This window comes from Lepidochelys olivacea (genome assembly GCF_965140295.1).
Source record: "Lepidochelys olivacea isolate rLepOli2 genome assembly, chromosome: 13".
NCBI classification, from domain to species: Eukaryota; Metazoa; Chordata; order Testudines; family Cheloniidae; genus Lepidochelys; species Lepidochelys olivacea.
In genome coordinates, this window is record NC_140423.1 from 33917621 (window position 1) to 33929075 (window position 11455).

Here is an 11455-nt window from a genome sequence, read left to right on the forward strand (position 1 = left end):
GTCATCTAGTCCATCCTCCCTCACTAAGGCATGACCAAGTAAAGCTAGACCATCCCTGACAGATGTTTGTCCAACTTCTTTAAAACCTTCAGTGCTGAGGGCTCCACAAACTCCCTTGGAAGCCTGTTCCAGAGCTTAACTACCCTTAGAGTTACAATGTTTGTTTGTTTGTTTGTTTTCTAAGGATAATTAATCACTGGATTTGTCTTACATTAGGAGATGCATATTGAAGTAATGTCAAAGCTACCCAGAGCCTAGGATGGGCTGTGTTTGATTGGTATAGTACAAATTTGAATTAATTAATTAATGAAGCTGCAATTTTCGAAGGGAATAAGGGAGTTAGACCCCCAGGATGGGATTTTCAAAAGTACCTAACTGATTTAGGAGCACAAATCACCCATTGACTTCAAATAATCCTTATGATCCTAAAGCACTTACACCCTTTCAGCAAATCACAGCTCCAAAACCCATGGAATTCTCCTGGGAATTGGGTACATAATTACCCTTTGTAAATATCTCCCCCCCTCCGCCCCCCGCCACACACACACATATGCTTACCTAACCCTTTTAGACCCTTTGGAAATTGCCAATCCAAATAAATAAATATAAAATATAAAAGGCCAAGACATGCAAATACCGGATATTAACTAATAGGAAGGTGAAAGTTCCTCTCTAGGATTTTCAAAGGACACTGTAGGAGTTAGGTGCCCAAACCCTACTGGAATTCAATGCAAAAATGGACTTCCTAACTTCCCTAGGCGCCTCAGAAAATCACAGCACTAGTGACAGAGCAGTAGCATAGACATAGGAAACCTGACTTCTGTTCCTTTACCTCCCATTCCCAACCTTTATGAACTTAGAGAAGCCATTTTCCAATGACTCAGTCTCCTTCTTTGTAAAATGGGTATGTTGATGCTCACCAAACTTTTGAAAACCGTGTTTAGATCGGTGGATAGGATCGCTATCTATACAAAAGCTAACCATGTTTCAGGAGGAGGCAATTGGGTTGAAGAAAGGACGAGATGGAGGCTAAGGGTGAGCAAAGGGGGTTACATGTGAGTGAATGTCATGAGTGAGGTGGAAATCGGGGTGAGGGTACAGAAGGAAGATTGAGTTGTGGGAGGGAAGAAAAGCTGGGTAGATACAAGCAGCTGGGAAGAGAGCTCTGAGATTGGGATGAGACCTACAGGGTTGAGTGACTGGAAACATTCCAAGCTGGTCTATAATATGATGCATTAGAACAACATGGTGGACCTGCAATATCTATCTATCTATCTATCTATCTATCTCCATACACCCCCTCTATCTATCTATCAGCAAGGAATAAATGGGCTCTCCCCTGGCAGCTAGTGATAAGATGGGGGGAAAAGGCTCCAGGACCAGACTGTATTTGCATGAACACACCTAATCTGCAGAGGCATCCTGCCCAAGTGACCAGTTTTGTCTGGCATTGGGTTACAAATCACTTCAGTATTGAATGCAGGGATCATGAAATGTTGTTATCCTTATTATATGAGTAAAGGGCAGCAGAACTGTGCTTACCCTGCCCTTATTGGGGTGGGGGGTCAAGCCCAAATGAACTGAACTGTACTTGCTAAGCAGGGGGTTCTGATGCCAGATCCCAGTGGGGAGAGAGTGGGGGAGGGGAACAAGTGGTTCTGCCGAGAGGATGGGCTCTGTCTAAGAGTCATAAGCACCATTTGACCTGCTCCTATCCCCTGTTTAAATGTAGAACTAATTAGGCTCAGTTGAGAGCTTATTGTTTTGGCAAGTGACCACTAGAGCTAAATCACGGATAATCAGGCCTAAGTGCTCAGCCTTACAGTTGATGCGGGACAGTGTTCGGGGGAAGAGATGGCCCAGTCTGCACTAGCAGGGGGCTTCCCCCACTAGCGGCTGAAGTCACTGAGAGCTGGGTGGAACCCCAAGAGACTGACTCGCAGAGGCCACAGTGGGGAGGCAGGGGACAGCAGGAGGCGAGGACACAGGGCCATTGGTGACAGAGCAGACAACAGCGCGGTGCAATGAACTGTGGCATGACGAATGACAGCAGCGACACAGAGTGAACCGCAGCAACTGTGAGCCAGTTGCAGTGATAGCAGCAGGTGAGTCATTGCTCCACATTCCCCACCCCGGACCCTCCCCGGCTGGGATGTGAGTTCACCTGAACAGACCTCTGAACTCTGGGTCTCCATTGACCAAGGACAGCAGCTGTGAGTGGCGTGCAGTGGAAGGAGAGGGCAGTGGTGTGTTAAAGGGACATCTGTTTGATGGACTTTCACATGGCAAGGTGAGAAACGGAGGCCCAGGACACTGCCCAACATACTCTGGAGCGGGAGTTTTGCTCGTGGTCGGATGTGTTCGAATCACAGTGGTGGTGTTTTCCCAAATTAATGCTGGGCTCCTTGCCCCTTTTACTAAAAGTTTTCTCTGCTAGACACAGGCTCAGTGCCGGCGGGAGGGAAAGTTTTGCCTCTTAGAAGCACCCAGCAGTGGTGTGTAATTTGCCCAGATTGCTGGGTGGGGCTGGTTTCTGTGTTATATTGTTAAGAGGGACCCCTGGATATTGAAGCCAGCCCTTGCTGCTGCTGACTCCACCTGGCAGAAGGGTTACATATCTATTGATCAGCTAAGAATAAGGGGCTTCAATGCTTACCTTGCAGGTAGCAGATATTTTTCTCTTCCCTCTTTTCTGTCAGCTTTCCACCTTCGAATTTGCTTCCCAAGTATTTTGTGTCCACAAATGCCTCCAGACCAGGAAAGCCAGCTTCATGGGGGGTGAATTCGAACCAGGTCCCTGTGAAATATAGATAGTTTCTTGTTATCCCTTTCTTGGCTGATGGCAATAATTTCTCAGTTCCCATCCTCTCAATTTGTTTGCTCCACCAGTGAATCCCACCTAATTTTTCAGTCTGTTCCTTCCCCCATGGTCATTTTCATGCCATTTTCTATGGTGACCTCCTTCATCTGGTGTTTCCCTCCTAAGCCAGCATCTGCTGTCCTTGGATACCCCAGAATTCCTCTTGTGGTGATCACAACCCCTATCCACCCACCCTCCACCCATGCATCCCTAACTCAAACCCAAAGGTATAAAGAAAAAATGAGTCAAATTTAAAAGTGATACATTTAACTGTAGAGCTAATTAAAAAGGAAAACCATTTCACAACATTTTCTGACGTTTTCCAAGTTATTTTCATTTTCAAAACTGATCCTTTTTACAATTCATTGAGAAATCTATCACAAACTTATATGATAGACATTTGTATTGAAAACGTTTTCAAAGTCACTACTGAAACAATTATGGGATTTTTTCATTTATTGACAAACCTGGGTTTTTTTGAAAAATGAAGAACATCAATAACTATTTTGGTAAAGTCATTGATAAAAAAATTGATTGAAAATGAGAGAGAAAGAGAGAGATTTGACAGGTTTATGTAAAACAATTTTTTTTCTTTTACCTGGACTGTTTTCACGTGCTTTATGAAATTGGTTTGCTTCTATTGCTGCATAGATGGGGTAAGGATTTTTCCCATTTCTGGAGGCATCGTCATGTTCAAATAACTTGGTTTTATCATACTGGAAAGGTAAGAATTGATTAGTGCAGAAAGACACAAGTTTGGTCATGTTCCCAGCAATTCGTCCCTGACTAATTAGTTCAGGCTAGGAATTACAAAGACCCTTTTTGTTGAGACTATCATCATCTTTGTCATTGTTCCCTCATTCTAGTGTGCACTGTATGGACAAACAAAGTATTTACTGTCCATGGTGGAGACTTTCAAATGGGACTAAGGGAATTAGGCCCAGATTTTCAAAAATATTTAGGCACTTAAAGATGCAGATTGGCACATAAAGGACTTTTCAAAAGCACCTAAGCAAGGTAAGAGCCTTAGGATATAGCTATCCTGGAGAAGAAAGGTCAGATTACCAGCTCAAGGAGACGGTAAGAATATCGGTGTAGCTGCAGCAGCAGAAACAGAGGGAGGGGCTAACCCCACTGGGTTCGTACCTAGGGTCTCCATCAGAATTTATGTGGGTGTGTCTCCTCCAGCTGGGAATTACACTTCCAGCTCCAGTGGAGACAGAGCCTGAGATCCATCAAAATGAATAGCAATTAGGGAGGAGTAAAGCCTGGCAAAAAAAAATTTATGAAAAAAATTCATTTTCAGAGCATTGAAATTATTTGTGAATTCACGTCAAATGTAGTGAATTCTTTCATCTGAGAATAAATTGTGAAAAAGTTTAAATTATTTATTTCAGCTACATTGAAGTGAAACATTTCAACTTTTTTGTTTTGAAATGGTATTTCCTCTGAAAATTTAGCTAAATTAAAAAAAAAGTTAAAAAGCAAACCCAAGAACTTCAAAAATGACCTGAAACCTACCAAAAATAGTTTTGGATTGAATAATCTTTTAGAAAAACATCTAATAATTATTTTAAGATGGTCAGCAATGAAGAATCTACTGCAACCCTTGGTAAGTTGTTCCAATAGTTAATTACTCTCACTGTCAAAAATGTACACCTTCTTTCCAGTCTGAATGTCTCTAACTTCAACTTCCAGCCATTGGATCGGGTTAGACCTTTTCTCTAATAGATTGAAGAACCCATTATTAAAAATTAAAGACTGTGATGAGGCTTTGATGCCTTCAATTTTGGGATCAGATGCTCGGTTGAGATTTTCAAAACAACCTAAGGGATTTGGAGGCCACATTCCCACTAGTTTTAATGGAAAAGGGGTATCAAAATCCCTTAAACAGCTTTGAAGGCCTCACTTTAGAAATGTTCAGATACCACAGTGATCTTTGAGAGCTCATGGTAAGAGGCTGAGTTTTATAAAGTTGCCAAAGGGTTTAGATAGCTTTAAAATATTAGCAGGAGTCAATATCCTTCCACTCTTTTGCTCCTGAATCCCAAGTACTGCGGAGACAGAGAGAGAGAGAGAGAGAGAGAGGGGAATATATTAAGTAAATCCAGTGATTTTTCAGTGGAACCACTCTGGATTTACACAGCAACCCACCTGCTTCAATGTTTCACAGACAAAGAAAGAGGCCCAGACATCAGTCAGAGAGAAGAGTTCATCTTCAGCTGCATGTGTTGCAATAGTAAACTCCTCTTGAATACCAACTGAAGGTTTGGAAAGTATATCACACAGGCATTTTTCCAAGTCCTGCACTTTCTCTGTCCAGTCCTTCTCTTGGTAGAGGAAAGACATGCACCTTTTCATGAACCAGAAAAGATATGGCTGAGACTGAGGGAATAGGATGGGAAATTCCCCCTCCCCCTTTTAATCTTCATACCTTTTATTTTTCATGCAGGGGATTCTAATCATCCTGACATTGTAACAAATCTGTGACTTAACAAGGACTTCATCCATGACTGTCTGTCACCATGGCCACTGGGAAATTTATGGCAATAACAGGGATAGAACTAAGATCTCCTGCAAAAAGCCAAGGCCCCTGCTGCTCTGAGCTATGGAGAAACTCCATTAGTTGCTTCTCTAGGACCTATGATGCATGCTAACAATTCTGACTCTTCCCAACAGAGGGGAGTGGTGAGCACACTAATCCGGCTATTATAAGTATGACCAGCCCCCAGGGCCCTTCTTGAGCCAATGGGGAAACTACATTGTCAATACAGGGTGTATGACATGGGGAGAAGCAATTAAGATTTCACCCAGTAGAGGGAAATGGTAGCACACACATACACTGCCAATTTCCCTAGGCCACCCACGCTCACCCATCTCATTTTCTGCCCCCCTCACTCACCCCGATGGGGTGACTCTCAGAATGAGGTGCTATGCACAGGCACAGAGACTGATTCTGGGCCTGGGTGATCAGCTAGAAGCGTCCAAAGATTTTCCTTTCCCATCTCTTTCTCCATGGACAACTTCACTCTTCTTCCTTCTTCCCAAGCCCCAATACTGGAGACCCGTTTGACTCTTCCCTCTGTGTATTCACCACCTCTTGGTAAACCCCAATGAACCGCAAACACTTAACAACCCCCACAGATTGCCCTTTTCTCACTGTTCCCACTGCTGGAAGCCTGTCCTCTGTCACCTTGGTTGCTGTAAACATCACTTCTCTTGTCTCCACTGAGCCTCACTTCTCTAGCTCTTGAGTCTGCCCAGAATGTCCCTTCTAACCATATCATCCAGTACCTTGGGTCCCCAGCATCAGATCTCCATGCCTGGCCAGGAGGCAGATGTCCAGTGAGCAGGCACTGGGTTAAGGCTCAAGACACCTATATTCTAGCCCCAGTTCTACCACTGACCTGCTGGGTGACCTTGCATGTGTCACTTCACCTCTGTTTCATTTTGCACCCATTTTCTGTCATGTCTACTGAAAGGTGGGATTTCCAAAAGTGACTTAGGAGCACAAATCTCATTGCAAGTCAAGGGGTGAGTCATTTAGGGTGTCTCTGCACTGCACTCAGAGGTGTGACAGCAGCATGTGTAGACAGACCTGCGCTAGCTTTGATCAAGCTAGCTCGAGTGTCAATTGCAGGGAAGATGCAGCAGCATGGATGTCAACTGCGGGTGAGCTGCATGAGAATGAACTCAGGGTCGAAAACAGGCTGGTACAGCCCATGTTGTAGCACCAGATCTTCACGGCTATTGGTTCCCAAGCTAGCAAGATTAAAGCTAGCTCAGGTATGTCTATGCCTGTTACATCATGCCCCCTGATTGCAGTTTAGGCATACGCCTAGGTGCTTCTGAAAATCTCACTCATAATGCCTTGAAAATGTACAGAGCTAATTAATAATAAAAATGCCCAGTGACCAGTTTTGTGCAGGAAAACTGGTACATTCTCACTTCTGACATGCACCTACCAAGTGGAACCCGATACCCCACACAGGTACATGACAGCATCCAACAGGCCCTGCTTCTTCAGCTCCACCAAGGTTCCCTCAAGGGCTATCATGGCCCGCAGACCTCCGCCCGATCCTAGGACAGCGATATTGGGCATGTTATCCTGGAGGAGGGAAGAGAGGGAATGACAAATGAACTAGGACTGCTCAGTGGTCTCTGCTATGCAGCTCTTGGTACTGGTCCATTCAAGAAATTCACAGAGAAAGCCTCAAGTTCCAAGACTTGTTTGCCTGATGTTAGGAAGCATTCCTTATCAGGTGCCCAATGACCTGTGTCCCATCCTGAGTCAAGAGCAAATGCATCTTATCCTGCATTTTCAGCCATAATCACACAGGGGTAGTCCAGTATCCCTTAGGGCTCTTTGAACCTCTGGGCCTTTGTGCTTAAAATCCTATGTACCAACATACAGACGAGGACCAGAATTTTCAAAGGGATGCAGTTAAGGGCCTAGAGGGCATTCCAAAAGCTCCTAAGCAATTTAGGTGCCTAACTCCCTTTGATTTCCATTGGACTTGAAATATGGCTCAAACTTACTAGTGCTCTTTACTGTGTTCCATTTTCATGCCCCTTACTCTTCATGATTCACGGGAGTGAGTTTGTTTGAACAAATGTGTGTAATGTAGAAGGACTAGTCTTTGTGTCCAAAAAATAACGTATGAAATACAGCTGCTTAAGAAATTATTTTTATTCCTAGACAAATTTGCTTTCTTTTTTTGAGGGACCAAATTGTTCATCAAAAATTTAAGGGGTGGAGTCTGTCCAAAACATGAAAACCCGCAAAATGATCCCCCCCATCACCTGTCTCCTCCCCAATACATTTTTAGGTTCTCTTTATTTCAAAAACATTTGAATTTTTTTTGTCAAAAATGGACATTTCTGTTTTCACAAAATAGCAATTTTTCATTCAAAATGCGTTGAATGTAAAAAGACAGCCCAGTGTAGTACTAATGCAATAACAAGATTAGTGACAAGTGAGTCACCAATGGAGACTGAACCTTGAGCACCAAAAAACCCAGGTCACTCTCCCTAGTGCTGAAGGAAGAATATTGTGAGGAGGAAGCAGTGGAGGACTCTTAGGCTGACATTTGCAAAGCCCTCAGAGGGGAGATGTGCTCAAATATGTCAGGTCCACAGGAGCTTGAATCCCTCCAAGGACCATCACTTTTCAATGATGAGTAACGATCCTGGGATGTTCCTCACGTTTCTCCACCATGGCATTTAACAGAGTAACCACAGGGGGTGGGAAGCAGTGGTTGGCTTTTACCCTCTGTGTGGTTCAATCATCAGAGGGGGCTGTGATACATGTAGAAGTATGTTATATAGTCACTATTCATTATTGCCATTAGTAATAAGTCAGACAAGTTATCAATAGCTCACCCAAATCTCTGTCCCTCTAAGGCTATCCATGCTCTACAGTGACAGCTCTAATGTCCCCTTCCCATCTGTTCTCTGCTTCAGGCTCAGTCTGGCTTCAAAACCACAGTGTTGTATACACACACACTGCAAAGGGTCTTTAGTAAGCACTGATTGAATTCACATGAGCATGGAGCCATCTAGAGGTTAGCCCCAGAAAGCCCGTTACTGAATTCTAAGCCCGTTACTGCATTACTCCTTTCGCTGAAGGGGTAGGAGCTTCTGCTTTTAGCATTGAAGGCCCCCAAATTTGAGCCCTGCCAAAGGACATAAGGTCTGTATGTCTGTGTCCATGGGTTGCCCCCTGGTGCTTTGGGAATGTTGCGTTGCAAGGGGAACATCTCCATGGAGCTGGATTTTGGAGGTATTTCCTCCCACTGTATGAGGCATCTCAGTCACCATCCACATGGCTAACATGCTAGATTGTTCTCCTTAGCGCTCTGGGGCATGATTGCCACCCCCAGACACACACCTCATCACAGGCAATGCAGAGACTCTCAAGGCACTTCAGGACTTTTGCCTTTCTGTTACTAGTAGCTTCTTTCTCACCATCCGAGAGCTCCTGTCCATCACCCTGCCAAAAATAAAAGGCCAATAAAATATCTCATCTCTTTAAAGGCTGTGAGGGAGTAGATGTGGGGTATGGGTGCAGCTACCACAAGTACCTCAGAGATTCACTCTTTATATTTGTATCATGGCTGTACCTAGAAACCTCAGCCAAGTTTGGGGAGGCAGCTGGGCGAATGACTGATATTTCAGTTCACTGGAAGTTATGAGAAATTGGGTGGGGGGAGAATCAGTTTGGATTGAATCCAAAAATTGCAAAAAAGCTTTGTCAAATTGAAAGAAATCTACTCTGGGTCAAACAAGACAAGTTTCTGCATGAGAAATTGTCAAGGTTCCTCCCCCACTCTGAACTCTAGGGTACAGATGTGGGGACCTGCATGAAAACCTCCTAAGCTTACTTTTACCAGCTTAGGTTAAAACTTCCCCAAGGTTCAAATTAATTTTATCCTTTGTCCTTGGAATATCCACTGCCACCACCAAACTCTAACTGGGTTTACTAGGAAACGTAGTTTGGACACGTCTTTCCCCCCAAAATCCTCCCAACCCTTGCACCCCACTTCCTGGGAAAGGTTTGGTAAAAGTCCTCACCAATTTGCATAGGTGACCACAGACCCAAACCCTTGGATCTGAGAACAATGAAAAAGCATTCAGTTTTCTTACAAGAAGACTTTTAATAGAAATAGAAGTAAATAGAAGTAAAGGAATCACCTCTGTAAAATCAGGATGGTAGATACCTTACAGGGTAATTAGATTCAAAACATAGAGAATCCCTCTAGGCAAAACCTTAAGTTACAAAAAAGACACACAGACAGAAATAGTCATTCTATTCAGCACAGTTCCTTTCTCAGCCATTTAAAGAAATCATAATCTAACACACACCTAGCTAGATTACTTACTAAAAGTTCTAAGACTCCATTCCTTTTCAATCCCCAGCAAAAGCAGTATACCGACAGACACAGACCCTTTGTTTTTCTCCCTCCTCCCAGCTTTTGAAAGTATCTTGTTTCCTCATTGGTCATTTTGGTCAGGTGCCAGCGAGGTTACCTTTAGGTTCTTAACCCTTTACAGGTGAGAGGATTTTTCCTCTGGCCAGGAGGGATTTTAAAGGGGTTTACCCTTCCCTTTATATTTATGACAGAAATAATTTACCTTTCTCAGCTGAGACCTCTCCATAGCTTCTTCCAGATTTTCCTGGAGAGCTCTTGGTGATGTGGAATGCTTCCTTCAGTGACAAATTGACTCTTTGGGGAGTGCCTAGATGGGAGGACCAAGTCAACCTCTGACAGCCGTTTTCTTCTTTCTATGGCTGTTTCAGAGAAAAGGAACAATTGCAAAGGAGCATAAGGGAGTTAGGAGCCCAAATCCTACTGAATCTCAATCTGGAAATGTAAAAGAAAATAAGCTAACATCGAGCTTGGTTAATTTAGAGGTTCCACTTTCCAAACATAAATAAGAAGAGACAAAAGTGGTTGGTGTTGTATCAGGTTCAGATTTAAAACAACCCCCTAGTAGTAACATTTCTCTCCTGCTACAAAAGAAAGTGATGATGGCTCAAGTTCCCAAGCCTAATCTTCTGATAAAGTTAGTTATAACCAAATAAATGGAAATAACTGTTCTTTCCCCTTCAAAGATACTTTCCCCTGTATTTATAATGTTTCATTCAGTAATAAATATGTCTGTTTGCCTGGGTTTGGAATAAAAATCTGGTTATGGAATCTTAATTCATTTTTGTTAATTCACAACATATGCTGGCTGGGATTGACATAGTAATAGGTGTATTTGCAATGTTATATTACTACACACACAGCTCTTATCACAAGGTGCATACCAGGGTGCATAAAAACAATGCCAGGCACAGCACAGTATAACATACACATTACTGTGGCTCACTATTAAAATGTTTTTTAAAGCCTCCCTGAGCTGTATAGCTCCCCGCTGAGCTCTTCTTATAGCCCTGGCTTGTGGCTACTCAAAATCAGCAGACAGCTGTTCCACCTCTACCCTCCACCCCAGTGGAAACTTTTACCCTGTGGGGGGTGGGAAGGGAAATCAGACTTCAGCCCTGACCCCATTGCAGTCACAACTCCAAGTCTACCCAAGTGTAAATGAAAGTGGGATTTTGCCCCCTATGTCCCCTAACCATAACTCTTAGCCATAACACTGAACCCTACTGATTTAAATGGAGTTATTCCAGGCAAATAACAAATACACACACAGACACACAATGGGAAATTAGAACAAGCAATGAATGTCAAGTTACTGACAAATAACCAACACATGAAGAATTTTCTTATCTCTGCCACATTCCGGGCCTGCTGAAAGCCCCACTGTTCAAAGCTACAAAACCCGGAAGAGAAGACAGCCGACAGAAAAAACCACCCAGGGAAGCTACAAATCATCGTGGAGGGGACCGTAAGACTGAGAAGTTTTGAACTGTACTCTCGTGTGGGGGGAGTTTGACTGTGTCTTAACTGTGTTCGTAGGGGCACAGGGGGTGTGGCACGGAGCTGCCCCCCGATCCATCGGTGCCCCCTCCCCCAAAACTACTACAACCATCACGGCCCGCCCGCCGTCCGTCCCTGCTGGCAACTTGCCATCTGCCTCTGGGTT

At 43.7% G+C, this 11455-nt stretch overlaps 1 protein-coding gene across 1 annotated transcript in view; it reads right to left on the minus strand.

The window, feature by feature from the left end:
- Positions 1-6962, minus strand: part of LOC311529443 (cytosolic phospholipase A2 gamma-like) — a gene marked incomplete at both ends in the record, with an annotated part of 28673 nt that extends 21711 nt beyond the window's left edge. Inside the window, 4 exons of the mRNA XM_084645417.1 lie at positions 2657-2797; positions 3459-3576; positions 5015-5213; positions 6826-6962. Of these exons, the coding sequence (XP_084501543.1) occupies positions 2657-2797; positions 3459-3576; positions 5015-5213; positions 6826-6962 (595 nt within the window). The remainder of the gene's footprint in view (positions 1-2656; positions 2798-3458; positions 3577-5014; positions 5214-6825) is intronic.
- Positions 6963-11455: the final 4493 nt, after the last annotated feature.